The sequence below is a fragment of the Oenanthe melanoleuca genome, chromosome 1 (genome assembly GCF_029582105.1).
Source record: "Oenanthe melanoleuca isolate GR-GAL-2019-014 chromosome 1, OMel1.0, whole genome shotgun sequence".
In the NCBI taxonomy this organism is placed as follows: domain Eukaryota; kingdom Metazoa; phylum Chordata; class Aves; order Passeriformes; family Muscicapidae; genus Oenanthe; species Oenanthe melanoleuca.
Genome location: NC_079333.1, coordinates 39,073,829 through 39,093,867, shown reverse-complemented (window position 1 = coordinate 39,093,867; position 20,039 = coordinate 39,073,829). Strand labels below are relative to the sequence as shown.

At 36.3% G+C, this 20,039-nt stretch overlaps 1 protein-coding gene across 1 annotated transcript in view; it reads left to right on the top strand.

The window, feature by feature from the left end:
* Positions 1-18,932, top strand: part of PGR (progesterone receptor) — a 31,904-nt gene extending 12,972 nt beyond the window's left edge. Inside the window, exons 3-8 of the mRNA XM_056498140.1 lie at positions 489-605; positions 7,487-7,789; positions 9,174-9,318; positions 12,653-12,783; positions 15,489-15,646; positions 16,953-18,932. Coding sequence (XP_056354115.1) covers positions 489-605; positions 7,487-7,789; positions 9,174-9,318; positions 12,653-12,783; positions 15,489-15,646; positions 16,953-17,108 — 1,010 coding nt within the window. The 3' untranslated portion in view covers positions 17,109-18,932. The remainder of the gene's footprint in view (positions 1-488; positions 606-7,486; positions 7,790-9,173; positions 9,319-12,652; positions 12,784-15,488; positions 15,647-16,952) is intronic.
* The last annotated feature ends 1,107 nt before the right edge of the window (positions 18,933-20,039 follow it).

The window sequence follows — 20,039 nt, the reverse complement described above, 5'->3', positions numbered from 1 at the left end:
AGTCCAAAACTGCTTCTGCATCAGAGGTCATTTACTTTGCTTAAAGGGCTTTTTCTTGCACTGCCCCAACTTCTTCATTCTGTTTGCTCTGAGATACTCCACATCAATCCAAGCAAAATTTACTTAAATGCTTTGAAAACAGGATCAATTACTTCAAAGAAAAATAAGTTTTAAAGAAACAATTGTTCTGTTCTCATGCTTGATTTACTTAAGAAATATTGTTAGTACAATAATTTAAGCAGTTCATGCTTCCTGCTAATTATTTTGGAATTTCATAGATGGTGAGTTTTACCTTTAAACAGGCCAAATAAATTGTTATATTCAAATAATAACATGCTTGGTTAAAGGTTAGCAGAAAATGAAGGAGTTATTTAATCCTTCAAATACACTTTTTTGAATCTTTAGTCGTTTCTGAAATATTTATACACAGAAATAATTTTGCCATGTTAGAAGACATTGTATTCATCCTGTTTTTCTCTTGCCTACAGGGCAGCACAACTATTTATGTGCTGGGAGAAATGACTGCATAGTCGATAAAATCCGTAGGAAGAACTGCCCAGCATGTCGCTTGAGGAAGTGCTGTCAAGCTGGTATGGTCCTGGGAGGTGAGCTGTTTGTCAAGTGGATTTATAAAAATAGGCAGTCAAGTACACTACCTTCAGTCTGTCAAAGTTAAACAGCATTACTTTGGTACTGTAAAAAAAAAAACAAGAAACACATTCAAATGTTATTGTAAGAATTAACTAATGTTTTATAATTTCTTAGAATTTTTCTTTAGTGAATCTGGAAACTCTGACAAAACACGTTTCCATAGGAATCAGTGTACCCATACATTTTTCTTGAAGGGAAAGGAACTGTGTTTTTGGTGTGTATTTATTAGTAATTTTGGATCAGGACTGTCCTCTTCTAATTTCTGTTATACCCTTCATCACTGCTTTGAGTACATGTCAACAAAATTGTATCCTTCTGTTCTACCAGAGAGGGCCCGGCATCAATACTGCAGACTTTGCATTCTAGGATTTGGGAAATTGCATCTTTGTGTCTGTTCTTTCTGTAACAGGTTTGGGTTTTTTTTTTTGTATCATTAAATGAAATAGAGCATTGTGCCTTCGAAGATCTACAGGGAGAAAATGGTGTATGATCAGGTAGTCACATGGCAAGTTTTGCTGTGCTTACAGGCAGGTATGATGCTTATTTTTGCTGTTTTTCTTTTTTTCCTATTTTTGATCAGCACAAAGCTTGAAAATACATGGCTAAGACTATAAGAAAATGACCATTAAAAATAATAGAAATAATAAGTTCCTAAAGGGAATAAAAAAAAAAAAAAAAAAAAAAAAAAAGGAAGGACAAAAACCTGCTTTATTTCCAGTCTAATCTATTTTAGCCCATCAAAGCCGTCTGTCTGTTTCTGTCTCCTGCTCAACCCTACATTCCCTCCCCCACATTTAAGTATTGTTTTTTTATCCCTGAGGGAAGACCTGGCATTATATACTGTACATAATTTCATTATCTTGCTGATCAGCATTCATTGATAATTTAGAACATGTATATAGTTTTCAGACTGATAGTTTGATTGCACAGCTCTGTGTTTCCAGCTCCTGTAAGCTAAATGCAAGCTCCATGGAGCTGGAGTACTCTTCACACTTGGCACTTGTGTCATTCATATGTGGTCAGTCAGTGCAACCTCTCAGTTAAAAAAAAAATTAATGGAGCTGACAAGCATATTGGTGCCACTGAGGGGAGAGGGACAAAAGGAGAACATGTCCTTTGGATCCTTCTGAGATTGAAGTAGTGTTTTAAAACTGGAGAAGCAGTGCAGTAGACAACCAATATTACTACAAAGGCAGAACCAAAGTTGTTTGCTCAATGTTGGAAGAGAAGAGAGCCAAGGAGACAGAGGTCCTGAGTAGGCTGTGGAAAATGCAGAGTGAAAATGAAGACTTAGGAAGAGGAGTTGGCAGATGTAGTGCCTGCCTTTTAAAGTTTGGGAGAATACACAAGGTTTGATCAATTTGACCTCTAAAATATATATGTGCCTAAGGCAGGGGGCTTAGGCTAGATGATCTTTAGATCCCTTCCAATCCAAACCATTTTATGATTCTAATGGGTTTAAATTAGTACAGATAAAAATTCATTCCCGACCGTGAATTTTGCACAGAGTTTAATGATGATCAACCCTGAATTTTAATTTATGACACTCTGGGTAACACCAATAACTAAACTCTGTGTGTTTCAGCATCACAAGCAGCAGTTTCAGCAAGCAGAAGAGTGTGAGATGATTCACTGTCATTGTCTAGTCCTTTTGCTTCATCATTGTTCTGCATATGAACACTTGACTTCATTCTATACTTTGTGTGCATTTATGGATGCTAGTTTTCCTAGTGTTTTGTAATATATACATTTTGCTCTGGGAGTAGGCACTAGAAACAGAAAAAGTTGGACACTTTTGCCAGCAATATTGATCAGATGCTATGTCCTCATTAGTGTATCCTCATAGCAGGCTGGTATGTCCTCTTACAAAACCTGAGGATAAAGGTGATCTGACTTTCATTCTATTAGTATCAGGTATGAAGAGAATAAAATCTTCATCTTTCTCATCACCTTTTCAGATCACCTTTTTTTCTCAGCTGTTACAAAGCAAGTGTAAATATTTTCTTTGTATTTAATGCTAGATTGTTATATTTGCCAGTTTGTTATGTTGCTTAGTCTTCTCCGAAATATACCTAATCATAGCTGTATCTCATTTTTTGAGAAGCCTGTGCTGAGGGACATGGCATTTCATCAGATCTCTGCCCTGATATCCCCACCTACACCATCTTCTGGAAAGAAGTAATCTGGCAACAAATAGAAAGCAGAAGAGAACAGTTGGGCAATGGAAAAAAGGAAATACTGAGTGGAGCTGTGACTGTGGCATCTCTGTGTTTTTTTTTTTTGGTCAGGTGCCTTAGGTTAAGCGTAGTATTTCAGATGTTCTTAGTGATGTCAAGAGTTCTGGGGGGATTAGGAAGCTAATTGTTTTATACAGGCTGAAATAGAGTGCTTAGTACTAAAAGAAGAGGTAAAGACAGCTGTAGACCAAAACTGAGGAAAACTGGAGTCAGACTATTTGTAAATGAGGACTTAAAATTTCAACTGCAAACAAAATCTCAAGATAGGTTGTTAACTGTAATACTCCTGTGGTTACTGTTTCCCTTCTTCCTCTTGCTCGTCTGCTATTTCTCATAATTCCTTTGTTGTATCATGTGAGCAGTATTTCCTACCTGTGACTTGATGAGCTGATCAACACAGTATGATTCATATATGGAGTGTTACAGGGCTCAGATAATTTTCCCAAAGACATCAGTGATCAAAGGGCTGGGAAGTCTGCCATGTGAGGAAAGGCTGTACTTGAGCCAGCAGTGTGCCCAGGTGGCCAAGAAGGCCGATGACATCCTGGCCTGGAGCAGCAGTGCTGTGGCAGCAGGAGCAGGGCAGTGACCGTCCCCCTGCACTGGGCACTGCTGAGGCCACAGCTCCAATCCTGTGCTCAGTTCTGGGCCCCTCACTGCAAGAAAGACATTGAGGGGCTGGAGCGTGTCCAGAGAAGGGACACGGAGCTGGGGAAGGCTCTGGAGCACAAGTGCTGTGAGGAGCAGCTGAGGGAGCTGGGGGTGTTTAGCCTGGAGAAAAGGAGGCTCAGGGGGGACCCAGCACTCTGCAGCTGCCTGAAAGGAGGTTGTAGCAAGATGAGGATTGGCATTTTCTCCCATGTGATACTACGAGAGGACATAGCCTCAAGCTGTGCTAAGGGAGATTCAGCTTGGATATTAGGAGGAAATTCATCACATACAGGGTTGAGCTTTGCCCAGAGATATGGTGGTGTCACCATCCCTGGGGGTGTTGTAAGAAAGGCTGGACAAGACACTTAGTGTCTAGTTGGCAAGATGGTGATTTGTCAAAGTTTGGACTCAATGGAGGTCTTCTGGAGGTCTTTTCCAACCTAAAAGATTCTGTGATTGCCTGATTCTGTGAACTGGGTTTGTTTAGCCTTGAGAAAAGAAGGCCTAGGTGACACCTTATCACCGTGTTCCACTATTTAAGGGTGACTGCAAAGAAGATGGAAACTGCCTTTTTGCAAGCAGTTGCATGGAAAAGACAAGGGATAATGAGTTCAAGTTAATCCTGGAGAGATTCTGATTAGACACAAGAGAGGAATATTACATAATGAGAAAAATCAGGCATGGGCATTATTGCCCAAGAGAAGTGGTGGACTCCTCACTGTTGAATACTTTTAAGATTGGTCTGGACAAGGTGCTGGGTCATCTTGTCTAGTCTGTGCTTTTGCCAAAGAAGGCTGGACTGGATAGTCCTTGAGGTCCTTCCCATCCTGGAATTCTGTGACTATGTTAAAAATCCGTAAGCAAATTTCCGGTTCTTGGAACAAATTATATGCTTAGAGACATCCTTGAGTATTTTAAATGAATGAGAATTGGCAGTACTTTAAATCTCTTCTTGTGTTTATAACCTGTATAGGTCAAGATTTTTTGTGCATTTTGTGATTCCTCCTATTTAGAGCTGACATAGATACATTTCTGTTCTTTTACCTCTGATACTTAGTTTCTTAATGCTGGCCTTGAATTAAATGCAGACATGCTATATTGCTTAATTAACACAAGAAACACTGGTTATTAATTATAAGCTTTCAAAAATTACTGTATTAATTAAATTTAACTTCTTAGGTCAGTGTACCTATCTTCCATTGAATGTCACTGAGTGGCAATCACATAGATAAAAGTTAAATATTTTATTCCAATATTTTATTAACAGTTCTGTTTTCCAACCCTAAAGTCAAAGCAATTTCAAACCCCTGAAATATTTTAGAAGAAATTGTAAGTCAGTTGTAAGTAAATTATAGAATATCAACCAATAACTTCAGTAATTTATTTCCCTATAGGGACTGTTTCTTCTTTCTTCCTCGACAGAAGGAAAGTATCAATAAAAGCATGCATTTCATAGTACCATATTTTTCATTCTCTATGAAAGTGTTAACTGTCTTTGGGTTTTATAACTCATAACTTGAGACATTAATCTATCTCCTTTCTAATCTTAAACCTAATAGGATAGCAGGTAGCTGGATCAGGTCCTGGAATAAACAAGTACTCTTTTATTTATTATGAGTGAATCTGTAATTTTCCCAGGCCGATTACCACAGATTCCTTGTTCAGCTATACTGCTAAATTTTTGTGTTCTTCATTGCTTCAAGGAGCTTTCAATCCATGAAGCAGTGATTACATGCAGGAAAAGGTGAATCAGTTTTTCAGCTAATATTTTTTGAGGTAGGATCGAAGGGTTTATTAAAATCAAGATGTGTTACTTCTGCTTTGCTGCTTTTTTACTTTGTGTTGTGTACACCCCATGGAGTACATGGCTTGTTTTTCCACACAAAATGCAAGAGCATAGTGACCTTAATGTAAGGGCCATAATGTTCTGTCAAGGATGATACATCATTGATGCTTTCACCTTGATAGAGGGTAAGGAGAAGGGTAGTGAGGTGTTGGACTTCTGCTAGAAACCCAGCCCTTTTAATAGAGTATCTACCATCAATAATGTCTGATATGCATAGATAGGTTATAGTATTAAGAAAAGTAATTGTCAGAGTGGATTAGTATTATTTACCCATTATGGGACTAAGTGGAGACAAATATTTATCTTACAGCACAAACTTACCTGTTTTGTAAACAACAAATGAAAAACTAAGCTATTGTCAGATCTCTGTTGTTTTCCTTATGTCCTTAAGAGTTTGTTTTTAATTTGATATGGTCTCCCTTTTGTAGATGGGAAAGTTTGCTGTGAGTTATTAATAGTCACCTCTCCAGTAGATAGGTAACAAGTGGAGTTGTTTTACTGGTGGCTGTTAAGCAACATAATTAGCAATAAACACATAAGCAGTTCTGCAAACCAGTGTGACATTAATTCTAATACATTTAGTCACTTGGAAACATGGATACTTATTAACTACTAACATTTCCATGTGATAAGCATTCTGTTTGGTTTCTTTCTTTACTTGTTCTCTGAACTGTAAAAGTATCTGAAGCCATTATTTCTGAAAATACCTGAAATCATTATTTATGAACTATCAAATGCATTGTTACTTCTGTTTTCCTTCATGCCTACACAATACTTAGTGGGAAATTCCCAGCATGTCTATGACTATGTATAGACTTGCTATGATAAAAATTTGCTCTAGGTCTTTCAGCATAATAAATTATCTATTCTTTTGTGGGGTTTTGTTTTACATTTTTTTTCTTGGTTCAGCTGTAACACAAGATGTAACTTTGTGTTTGGTTCTTTACTAAGATACCTCTAATCAGAAATATTTTTATTCTTACCACAAGGGATAAAATGAGCATGTGATTGTTGGGGCACTTGATACTAAATTAATTAAACATGCAGTTAAATTAGTGGGAATATGACCTCTGAATGTCATTGCATGAAGAGTGTTACTGTTTTTGCCAAAACCCCCATGTCTATTTCTGTCCCCCGTCATGTAAATCAGACCACAAGTATCAGTATCTTTATTGCATTTTTTGACCCTTTTTTCCCTAAGACAAACTTGCTTGGCAGAACTAAAGATCTAGCAGGGTTTTCATCACCTTTGAGGATCTGTTTAAAGCAAATGTGTTCTGTGTAGTCACCTCTGGGTTATTGTCTTTGAACCTCTGAAGGTTTGATTTTCTATGTCTGTAGGGTGCATTGCCAGACTGTTTCCATGAAAGAAATTTGAAAAATTGCTACCTAAACCTTTATATTTCCACAGCCATACCAGATGTATTTGTGCTTATTTTGGGAAGGCAGTTCAGCTATTGATCTGTTTTAGTTAGTGTTGTTCATACCAGTGCACTATGGAAATAACAATTAAAAATACTGAGACAGGGAAATTATGCTTTAGGAAGTGAAATATTTTGTAAGCGTTGACATGTGGTTTTACAATATATGTTGGTCTTTCACTAATGCCCTAGGCATCAAAGTAGGATTCAGCCATGGGACTGAAATGCTCTTAGGGAACTGGAGGAAAGGAGTTTCTATGTGTAGTAATTAATTACTAACATTTTTGGTTTTGAATATTAGGGAGTAAAAGAAGCAGTATATTTAATTGACATTAAAGAGAAACTGAATTGTAGAGCCAGCTGGCTCAGCTGTTGGCATATGACAGAATAGTGGGAATTGAACCAGAAAACACTTTATGAGGTTACTGTAACCTAGAATTCATGGCAATAATTTTAATGGGTGGGTGCTGTTCATCTCTTAGTGAAGGAAGTAGGATACAGAGGGAGAAACTTAAGAATTTTCCATTATCATTTTTCAATTACATAAATAGTCAAAAATTAGAAAACTTATTCTGAAGACAGTTCTAGTTTCCTTGTATAGATGAAAAATATAATCCGACACTAGTGGAAAATGCTAATCTTACTGGCTAACTCTTTCTTTTTTCAATTTTCTTTTTCAGGTCGAAAACTGAAAAAATTTAACAAAATTAAGGTTGTGAGAACATTAGATGTTGCACTCCAGCAGCCATCAGCCCTTCAAGATGAAAGCCAGTCTCTAACCCAAAGGCTGTCCTTTTCTCCAAATCAAGAAATACAGTTTGTTCCCCCAATGATAAGTGTTTTACGAGGCATTGAGCCAGAAGTTGTCTATGCTGGTTATGACAATACAAAACCTGAAACACCAAGTTCCTTGCTGACCAGTCTGAATCACCTTTGTGAGAGGCAACTTCTTTGTGTAGTCAAGTGGTCTAAATTGCTACCAGGTAATAGAATTTCTTATATGTAATAATTGTAGTTAAATATTTCATGGGAGGAGCTGTCCGAAAAGGATATTATTGACTATCTGTTAGTTAATTTTTTACAAATTCCAAAATTAATAAGCTTTCACTCATCATATAGTATGATCAAATATAAATCAAATATATCTTAATAGGAAAGCACATCTGAAAGAATCCATCTAAATATTTAGATTTATTCCAAGGAAGGACAGGAGCTCAGAGAGTCCCTGTATGTAATTGTTATAATAGTCTTTCTACCCCAGCCCCTCTTACTCTATTATTTATTCATTTGATATAAAAAAGGTTGTATATCTGCTTTTTCTTTATTCTTCTTTTTTACTAAAATGATTTTTTGAAAGCAACAAAGAAAACTTCTTATAAATAATACCAATTAAGACTAAGCAGCTCACAAACATACTGGTAATGAGAAGTAGCTGAATTTATGAAGATCCACGACTGGATTAAAAAAAAAAAAATCCATGTTATGTATGTATGTGTGCTGTATGGTGATAGGGATCATCATGGTCATACTGGGATATATAGAAATCCATAGATTGACCAGAAAGCCTAGAAAATACAGTTTCATGTGAGCTCAATTTGACACTTTGCTGTTGCAGGAAGCAGTAGTCACAATCACTGCTCTTCCCATTGCAGCTGGCACTTACCAGGCCTGAATGAACTGATTCATCTCACTAAATGAGAAGAAAATAAACCTTTTTTTTAGCCCTCTGTGGTTTTCTGATGTCTTCATGAACTGAAGCAGTTCTCTGAGAAGATACATGAGTGCCAAAGCTTGCTTGAAGGAGGAACAGGATCATGTGATGAAGAACAGGAGCACTGCTTTCAGTGGCAGCAGACTGTTAGTTTCACTCAGATAATTTGTGGCAATCTTTAAATTTATCGAACAGAAAAAGTTATCAAACACAAGCACACTGGTTCTCTTTAGTTGAGTGTGGGAAATATACTCATATATGGATGTTTTTGAGGGAAGCTGCATGTTATGTTATGTTAAGAACACTGATGTTCAAGCTATCAACATTAAATGAGAGTTGGTCACAGTGATCATGTTAGAAACTGTCTTATTTTTACCAAAGGAAAAAGAGATGCCTTCCTGTCCTCTGAAACAGTCATTTTTGCTAAAATATATTTTGATGTGAAAGTTTCAAAATACTGGATGAGAACAAAAAGACAAGAAGTTAACAATCAAAGTAAGATAGGCAGTTATTACCCAAGCATCCGAGAGCTACATCCACAAATCTGCTTGTCTTTCTAGGTGTTCTCAGTTTAATTGCTCAGATTTGTAATCTCAAAACACCTGATTAGCTGCTCTGTAAATGAGAACTATGAATTACTTTAATTTCTTTTCCAGGTTTTCGGAACTTGCATATTGATGATCAGATAACCCTCATCCAGTATTCCTGGATGAGTCTAATGGTTTTTGCAATGGGGTGGAGATCATACAAACATGTCAGTGGTCAGATGTTGTATTTTGCACCAGATCTGATTCTAAATGAGTAAGTAGAATGCTCTTGTGTTATATGAATAACATTTTGAACTTTCATGTGCCAGTGGGAATGTGACTCCATTGAGGCCCATATTTCATTCATGCCTTGTTCTGTTTCAAAATTAACAGCCAAGTCCTCTGACCATGTGGAAGTTCAGTAACTTTGGGAGAGGGGTTTTGTGGGTACTCCAACCTTTCTGTGTATGTGGTCAAGCAAAAGCAGTTCAAATAGTATTTTAATTATCTAAGAGAAAAATAAATAATAAAGAATAATTATGCTGTCAGAAGATTTACTTCAATTTACCTGAATAAGTAATGAGTTAATGTTTACTAAATGGAACTGAGTGTGGGGTTTTTTTTGGTTGTTTTTGTTTGGGTGGCTTTTACAAATAGTTTGCCTGTAATTTAAATGGTCAGTTTTGACACTTTCTGATAAAAATTATTTTCTAATGTGCATTTCTTGTTAGAAAAGTACATTTGCTGTTAGAAAATGGTGAAAAAAATTTTGCACCAAGTAGGGATTTCAGTATCAAGGAAAAATTCTATGAGACTTTTTTTCTGCTGGGGTGGGAGAGGGACTTTTTGGCTTGGATTGTCCTTCACTATGCTCTTTAATTTAGATAATCGTCATTTCAGTCTTTGTTGGTTTTCCAGATCTGTAAATTAATATTGTCAGACTCTTAATTTTATATTCTTTGGTTATAGCACATGGGAGGTTGCCAAGAACAGTAAAATGTAATTTAATCCCTATATTTATTTTTCCTTAACACATTTTTCTCAGGTTTTTTTTCTTAACTTACTAAAAGAACTGCTATGAAGCAGTCTTCTTTCAGAAAGAAAGAAAGTTTTTCTTTCTTTCAGAAAGGAAAACAGGTATTTTGTAAGATACATTGTTAAAGGATTAAGAGCTGTATTTGCAGAAGATTTAGGCATCTGATTTTAAAATCTACAGATGTGCAAGATCCTTGCAGAAGTTCTTTATAGAAGATATTCAGTAGAGCCAACCCTGACCATTTATCTTCCAGATGATTGTAAATCACTATGAAGTTGTTGAGTGATGAATTTTTTACTCTCTCGTTTTTATTAATTGTGCTGTACAAATTGAAATATTTAGAAGTGATGAGATTGAAAGAATTTCTGACTGTATTGTTGTCCCAGCATAGTCTGATACATCTTATGGCTACATTCAGAAGAAACACAGAGATAGCTTTATGTAGTAATGTCATGTCTTGGAGTATCACCCCACTTGTGAACCACTGCTGGCACCTTGTGAAGAAAATTTTAAGTACTTTCCTTGGGAATGGTGTTGAGATTTATGAACCCTGATTACAACCCACCAGAGACAGCTTCTTATTGTCAGCTCAAGATCATCTATGCTGGGTGCTGATAACAAATTCCCCTCTTGGTTATAGAATATCTCATCAGGGTCATACTAGAGGTGTTATAAACAAAGAGATTTAAAAAGTAACTGATGCACTGAATCATAACTGCAGCTTTTTATTGGAAATATGTTAGCTTTTAGATCAGTAGAATGTAAACAACTTTGTTCTCTACTATGATGTCTAAGCTTGTTCTTTCATGTTCACTTTAAGCAAGGGTAACTGCTGAACACTGCCAAAAAAGTTAACTGTCCTGGTCATGCCTCCCCATGACTTCAGCTAAGCTGGACCAAACACTCTCTGGCCTCATTGTCAAACAGATAAGGAGTTTATATGCCTGAGAGGTACCTCAGAAAAAGCCATTCATTAATGGGTGGAGGTGATCCCTGGCATGCACTCCATGTAGGAGTGCAGGCACTAATGCCAGAATCACAGGAGTGTGTGCCTAAGAGGTAGAAAGAGATAATGGAAATTCCTTCTGCAGGGTCAACACACTGTAGTTGTTTCATAATTACTATGTGAAACCACAATCCAAGATTGTGGTTGTGTCACAGCCAATGTACCATTTAGTGAGCTGAGTTGTTATGCTTCTCAGGAAGGACATGTTTGGTAGCATTGATTTCAGATCAAGAAAGCCAGTAGTGCTCGTTAGTGCTCGTTTGGCAAAGATTTTTTAGTATTAACACCCTACAAGGACTTACTTTTACTTGTACTTCGCAGTGTCTGAAAATTTGAGTAAGGACAGCATTTAAGCTGCTAACCCTGAAAGCTGCTCTTGCTCTTCATAGGTAGTAATCAGGAGGAGATGCTGCCAAATAGTATTAGAAAAGGAGATTTAAAGTAGGTATAGAAATAAGTCCATTCAGGTCTAATAGATTAAATTTCTATGTTTATATCATTTAAGAGCTGGTATGAGATATCAGATGTTGAACAACATTGAAATGATTTTCATTCAAGATAACAGTAACACTTTAAATAACAAGAAAAAAATTCAATGTATTCAAAAAGTCCTTTTGAAATGGAAAATTTCTTTTGTTTTGATTGCTGAGGTTACTATCTGCAATCAGGCTGGAATGCTGATTTGAACCCCCTAGCAGGTGGGTCAGCAAAATTTAATTTTCCTGTTATTGTGCCTAATTCATGTGGATTGGGATGCAACCTTTTGAAATCAAAGTTACTGGATCATAAAGTTAATGTGCGTGAACTCAGTTTCGGTTAGAAACTTTGTAATGCTACCACTGCAGTAATTTCCTAACAAGTATATGCAATAATATATATTCAATATGCCAAAATCACAAAGAGAAAAGTGGTATAGAAGTGTTGCAAAAAACCTTCAGTCTATGCATTTCCTGTGTGATTTGTTCTGGTTATTTCTGTGGGAGTTTAGGAAAGGTTGTATTAATGTCTCTGTTTACTTAGCGTGTAACATTTTTAACTGTTCCTTTAATAGCATAACATGCTACTAAATAATATCATTGCTGCTAGAAGTACCAGGCTAGAGTTGATACAAAGTATTTCAATACAGACTTTTTTGCAAAAGCTAAGAACGAGTTTTCTATAGACTTTCAGATTTATCTTCAGTTCTGTACTTTGAAATCTATATGGAGATACAAAAATCTATGGACTTCTAAAATAAGATAGTACTTCACATTAATCATGTGGGTATTTTTTATTAGTAAACTCACCATATTTTTGTGGTTAACCTTCAGCTTTGATAGTTTTGTTTTTTTTCTGGACAGCAGTAACAGATTAAACATCCAAAATAGTAGCACATTCATTACAATAAAAACTAGCATAGAAACAGAAAAATAAAAAAATTGTTCATGCATATAAGCTTATCTTTAATTTTTTGTAATGTGATAAACTGCTAACAAGACCTTTCTTTGAAGCGTTTAGTACTGGAGCCATTCTTCGTCTTTGTTTTCATGTATTTTAATTTATTTTTTTACCTTTTCTGGGTGTAAGACAGAGGATGAAAGAATCATCGTTCTATTCCCTGTGTCTATCCATGTGGCAACTCCCACAGGAATTTGTCAGACTTCAAGTTAGCCAAGAAGAGTTCCTGTGTATGAAAGCACTGTTACTTCTCAACACAAGTAGGTTCTTTTATTTATTTGTAACCATCACTACTAAAAGAGTTTTGTACCATGTTGTTTAACTTGACAATCACTAAGCTCTCTGGCTTAACAAATGGGAATGTCCTAGAAGGAATGTTAGTATTCTAAGTCTGAAAAATATATTTTTAAATGTTTATAAAGAACAAAGAATTGTTGGTTTTATTGTGTATAAAGAAACTGGGGAAATGTTAGATCACTTTTGACATATGGATATACTGTGTTACACATTTTCAAAACAACTGTGCAGTGTTTCTGCCTGGAAAGATTAGTTCAAGTGACTCTACACAGATTTTAAAAACCCCAACCAAACCAAAACAACCTTGAAAGTATTAGAACATCTTTTAAAATATTTAATAAATTATTAGGACTGAGGACTTAATCTTGACCGAGATCTTAAAGCATGTTTGCTCAAAAGAATTAGGGAAGTGGACATGACAAACAATACTAGCATTTATTCAACTTTTTATAGTTACAAATAGGTGAAGTTTAGCACAGATATAAACAAATGGAAATGTTTTTCTTTGGTTTGTTTCTCTGGAAACAAAATCCGTGGTCACTTAATTATATACGCATCTTTTAAAGAATGCAGCATACAGCTGCATTCCACTTTTCATAGGAAATGTGGTTGTTGGTGAACTTATCTTCCAAAATCTTGTCTGAAATACTAAAATTTACATCTGCTGAAGCCATATTGTTAGTTATGAATCCCCAAATCACTACAAGAATAGCAAAATACCATACACTCTGCTAAAGCAGTAAAGGTAATGTGGATAAAAATCTGTCTGATATAACTCCAGTTGCTTTGTTAGAATATGAATCTATTCCTATTATAAATCTTGTTTTCATCAGAAATAAACTCTTCTGTCTGTCTTCTGAAATTTCAGTTAAATTTAGATAAATCTATGATATTTCAGCTATTTCTGTTCCAGAAGGTTCATATCAAATTCAAAAAAGCAGTGCAATGGTTGGTCCAATCTCTCTCATTTCTGAGTGAATCAATTTAACAGAATTCATCTAGTTACTTTTCTTTATCAACTGCATTGTGCTCAGAAGCTATTTTTAAGATGATATGTTTATGTATATGCAAGAAATTACTTAAAAAAAAAGAAAGTATTTCTACCTGTTTTAATGAGTTTTGCTTTTTGTTCTCTTCTGCATTTATTGTCTTATAGGAAAACACAATTTGTCAGATTTTTGGGAAAAGGAACACACCTAACAGTTGTTGCTGAGACATTTAGTAAACGTTTGGTACTGTATAAATATAATTCCACAAAAGTATTTTCAAAAAGCCGTATAACCTCATTGTTTTTCCGAAGTGTTTTTTAAAAGACCTTTTATTTTAGTCATGATATTCATTTTAATCCTCTTCAAATGTGGAAGTACAGCCATTTCAGGCTTTTGTATACTAACAGTGCATCAAGTCTAATCCTTTAGTCTCTCATTGTGTCTTCTGTTCAATTTATTATTTAGATGAACTGTTTTTGACTTTTTTAGATAATTATAAAAAAACAGTAATTTGAATTAAACTGAGTGTCAGTCTTGATACATTTCTAATTCTGAATGGACCCCCAGCCTATTGTTATATTTTAACATTATGTTTTACAGTTTTTTCATTGAGTTGGCTGAGGTTTAAAAGTAATGCTTTCCAGACTTCTGATTTAAATGGGGTTTCTAAATCTGGTTGCATAAGATTTTGGCTCAATTCATGCCACTGAATAAAAGCATCCTCGTTCTTGACATATGTTTAGCTCAAATAGATAGCTCTGAGGAACTTTTTGTTGTTAGGCAGGAATGTGACTGTCTTTTTGCAGAATTCAGAAGGAAAGGCCATTCATTGATGGAAGATACCTTTAAAATTAATTTCCAGGAAAATATAAAGACTTAATTGCTGGTTTCGAGATGTAAGTCAAGGATAGCTTCCATCCAACCCTAAACTCCATCAAAGTCACTTTATATGAAAACACTCCCTAGTTCTCTATAAAACTGCTGTTAGGAAATGTTCAGAATCATCCAGACTTTGAAATTAAAGGTATTCTTTTTCCATGACATTTACCTTATCACTAACAGCCACTAAGAGGCTCTTTTCTCAGTGTTCTCTCCATGTCCTCATTTTGATTCTCACACCTGACCTTTAAGAGAAGAGGGAGTTCAACCAGTTTCTCCTCCTTGCTCATTTTTCTAAAAAGCTGTTCACCTTTAAGGCTCTGATCTGTTCTATTAAGTGAAAGAGGTTCAAACAGGAGGCCTGAGCCCTGGCAGCTTTTCTGTCTGCACTTCTCTAGAGCTGTTAGTTCATTCCTTGACTCCATTTTTAAGCACTTCAGCTAGATCTCTCTAGCACAAGTTTGCTGTGAAGAGGGCAGACCCTCTGCAGTGTAAACATGAATCAGTAACATATTTTCTCAAAGGCAGGAGTGATTCTTTTGGCCATATTTTTTTCCCCAGCAAAGACGTGTAACTGAAGCTTAGGGATAATTCCAGACATAAGGCAATTAGCAAAATGAGCTGTTTGCTCCTGGGGTATCCTTTTAACTAATTGTATCACTGTTTTTGGAGTAAGTCTTGAATGGGAAGAAGTACCTGGCACATAATAATAATTGCTGTACGCAGCATGAAATACTGTAAATTTTTCCTGTTCTTTATATTGTAAATTGTAGCCCAGTGGTTTATTTGGGTTTTTTTAGTTCCTTTGGAAGGTCTAAGAAGTCAAAGCCAATTTGATGAGATGAGAACAAGTTACATCAGAGAACTGGTGAAGGCAATTGGTTTGCGCCAGAAAGGTGTTGTGGCCAACTCACAGCGATTCTATCAGCTTACAAAACTGCTGGATTCCATGCATGATGTAAGTTTATTGGCTAATGCCTTCTGCTCTTCGTGTAAGAAGGAACTGGTATTTCTTAAAAATAATTCTATGGAAGGGAGTAGTCAGCATTGCTGAAAAACAGAAGAAAATGAAGAAAAATCCTTTATTGTGTGTATTTGTGTGAATAGATAGCTATCTATTCAGCATCAGTGTATGTGTTGTGCACATATTTTATGGTATACAGTATGGAAGTATTTGTGAAACATGCATTAGACTGCTACCATTTTGTTTCATTTTTAGTGTAACATAAGCAGTACAGTTATAGGCTTTGGAAGGGGTGGTGTGTGTGTGTGTGTGAGCCTGTGTGTACTTGTTCAAGAAAACAACGTAAGGAACAGGCAATTCCTGTTGCAAAGTCCAACTACTAAGAGTTAGTGAAAGGAAACCAAGATTAGCTTTGCAACCTTAGTTCAGCTGTTTTTATGTGGATATTCAATACCACTTTCAATATCTGTATATGTTTGGGAATTGAGTAATCTTTGAGAATTCTAGATACCAAGCCCTGGACACTTCTAAACTCAACGTTGCTTGTGAGGAGCTCTCAGGGAATTCAAGATGGACAGGATCTTTGCATCTTTGTATTCTTCAGAACTCATCAAATCTGCATTTTATTTTAATTCAGTCTCTTCCTTTTAAATGCATACAATGAAATAATCTGTGAAGGAGAGAAACAGGGAGAGAGGCTTGCTGCAAAATAGCAAAGTGCTGTTTGATCCACGGAGTATCTTCTTTCAAGTCCTTTTTCAGCTCAGGCTGATAAAGTGGTGGGAGAGATGGAAGAAAAAGGAAAATCATCACACTGGAGAGATTGTGTGATGTTAAAGCATAGGGTAGCAGAAATAGTACGATATTTGACAACATAATGGTCATTGGTCTGAAATAAAAATTGGAACCTCTCAGAGAGGCTAGAAGAGATGTAATAGTTGTGTTGAGCAATTGTTTGCAAGGCATCAGAGTCTGTGGAGTTCAGTATTTGCAGCATACACAGATGTGATCATAATGAAAACCATGGCAAAGCTCACAGTTAAGTAGTAAATGCTGTCTCTCAGAGCAGCATTCAAATAGCAGGTAGTGACCAAAGCACACGTTTGAGTGTGAGAATAAGAGGAAGGGTTGAAAGCTTAAGTAGTTGCTGTTCTTCATTACATATGTCATGAGTGAGGGTGATACTACTTTGTAATATTAGTGAAGCAGTAATGAATGTGAGATAAGTGATTGACAGCATGTTTATGTGGCTGCATTACTGTTAGCCTGATTGATCATGTTTGTATTTTATCAAATCCAGCTGGTGAAACAGCTCCATCTCTTCTGTTTGAACACATTTCTCCAGTCCCGTGCACTGAGCGTTGAATTCCCTGAGATGATGTCAGAGGTGATTGCTGCCCAGCTACCCAAGATTCTAGCAGGGATGGTGAAACCTCTTCTCTTTCACAAGAAGTGAAATGTCTTTTCTCTTATCATAGAGATGATACTTGGGTCATTTTTTGTTTGTTTATTTTGGTCAATTTTTTGCAATATCAGGACTTCTGCATATTTGACATACTTACCCTGCCGACTGCTTTATACCTGTAACATACACAAGCCACTCAAGCTTGATGTACATATTGTGAGTTCCTGATTCCTTAACTGCAAAAATCATAACAGTCATAAGAAATGTTTTGTAAACTTGTCTAAGCTGCTTTTTCAATATGCATATGAATGACAATGAATAGGCTTTCCAGATTTCTAACAACAGTTATACATTTTTCTTACACATTTCACGCTCTTGAATTTCTGGTATGATATGGTGCAAAACTTTTACTTTAGTATGTTGTGTGCATGGGTACATGTGGGCATGTGCATAATGTAAGATTTTGGAGGAATTAAAATAAATATTGCCCACATTTTCTTATGGATATTTTGCTTTTTATTACTGCAATGCCATAATGGGTAACTAAAGTGCTAGGCACACAGTATACATTTATACTCTCGTCTGTGGTCATGTTACATTGAAACTCTCAAGTCATATTGTTTTCTGCAGCATTCAGTGGAGGTCTTCTTCAAAAATCAGAAAGTTTAGGAAAATTTCAGTGGGTATTATACCAAAGTAATGTGTATGATAACCCACTAAGCTTTGGTTTGTATTATTTTCCTTAAAAGTTCAGCACTTACTAAAGCTAAACCACTTAGCTGTGATCCTAAATTCATCAACTCTTACATTCTGTATTTCAGAAGCTTTAAATAGAAATGTTTTCACTGACTGCAACTCTCAATAATCTTAATGTTTTGAATTCCAATGCTGAAGGCTCAATCAGCCATTAGCATCAAATTATAGTGAGATTACATGCAAAAAGAAATGGAAAATATGACTGCAAACATTTTGATACACATCAGACTCATTTTAGTACAATTTAGTTGAGCTACATTTTCTATTCTAAAAGCATGCCATTATAAATGGGGTAACTGTAAAAAAGGAATTGGGCTCAATTTCCTTTGTGCATTCAAGAAGAATGGCATGTTTAACCACAGAAATGAATATTCAGCTGAAAAATTATAATCTGGTGATGTTTTTTTGTTTGATATGGTTATGAAGCAACTCATGCATTTATGGCAGTAAACTGAGATATATACAAACAACAGAGAAACAGATAAACCTTAAGAAGAATTTATGAGTCTATTAAAATACGATAAATTTTGCCAGTCATTAGAAATGATACATAAACATAGGAAATGGTGAGTCTTGTTTGGGTATTTCTGGCCTTATGCTTTTGCTTTTGCCCATGACTTGTTAAATGCCCCCATGTGTAATTTTGTCCTGCTGCTGGTGTGTAGCTTGGTCTGTACAGACATATCCTTGTCACATGAGCAAAGGCCCCTGGCCCTAAGTTCAGTATCCCCAGCTAAATCAGGGTGCTCCTCACTATACATATAGGTGATGTGCTTGCTGGTAAAAATTACATTTTGGACAACTGACAATTACAGGAATGTCTAATGGTGTCCTTAATGGTCATGATTTCCTAAAGCCAACAAAGAAGAATCTCCATTACAACTGGGAATAAAAACATTTTTGAGATCCCCACATAGTAGTACAAAACTCACTAGAGCTGTTGCAAATGTGTGACCCTAGATAAAGTGGTATAGACAGACTTTTGTGTTAGTTGACTAGGTTTGTAATTTCTAACTGCCCAGGAAAGCAATGTCTTTCATATTCAATACAGTCTGACTTTTAACTGTGATCCTTAAAGCAATTATGTTTTAATAAATAGCACAAAATTCTTTATTTCTACATCCTGAAGTTTTGTTTTCTTTATTTTGTGTTTGCATTCAGTAAATGTGATTGTCAGTAAAAAATTCCATTTCAACCATTCCACTTTCATGTAATAACAGTATTTTCATGCATTCTTTTGGAATTGAATTTTGCCACATGATTTACCACTGAGTAAGCAGACCATCTATGTTACTGTTTAGATTAAACTGACAACAGAAACTTCCCACACTAAAAATTACTCCTCATCAGCCTTATTCTGAAATTAGAAGACAGAGCAGGCAGTATGTTTACTTTAGGAATGCATGGATCTGCCTACATCTGCTTTTTACTCAACCCCTAAGTGGCTGACATGTCACCGTGTCCCATAAACTTGGCAGATTAGTTTGAAATGCACTATATTTGCCTCAAAGGCATAATCAAACAGGAAGAAAAGATAACTTTTGGGAATAGATAACAAAGCTTAAAAATATTCTCAAATTGTATTTCTAAAAGACCTCTAAATCAAAGAAAAAAAAAAATCCCAAAAATTCATGGTCATAATGAATTCACTGCACAAAATAGAATGATAGGGTAATTATGTCTGCTTTAAGAGTCTGAAAGTCCTGTAATCATTATGTGATTGTCCAAAGTTAGAAAAAAAATTCCAGCTATAAGCCCAGATTATAAAATGGCCTTTAGAGTTCATTTTTATATTGTCATTTACTCTAAGTTACACAGACACCATGAACAGTGGAAAGGGCCCTGGGGGTGCTGCAAACAGCAGCTGAACATGATCCAGGTGTGCCCAGGTGGCCAAGAAGGCCGATGGCATCCTGGCCTGGATCAGCAGTGCTGTGGCAGCAGGAGCAGGGCAGTGACCGTCCCCCTGCACTGGGCACTGCTGAGGCCACAGCTCCAATCCTGTGCTCAGTTCTGGGCCCCTCACTGCAAGAAAGACATTGAGGGGCTGGAGCGTGTCCAGAGAAGGGACACGGAGCTGGGGAAGGCTCTGGAGCACAAGTGCTGTGAGGAGCAGCTGAGGGAGCTGGGGGTGTTTAGCTGGGAGAAAAGGAGGCTCAGGGGGGACCCAGCACTCTGCAGCTGCCTGAAAGGAGGGGGAGCCAGGTGGAGTCAGTCTCTTCTGCC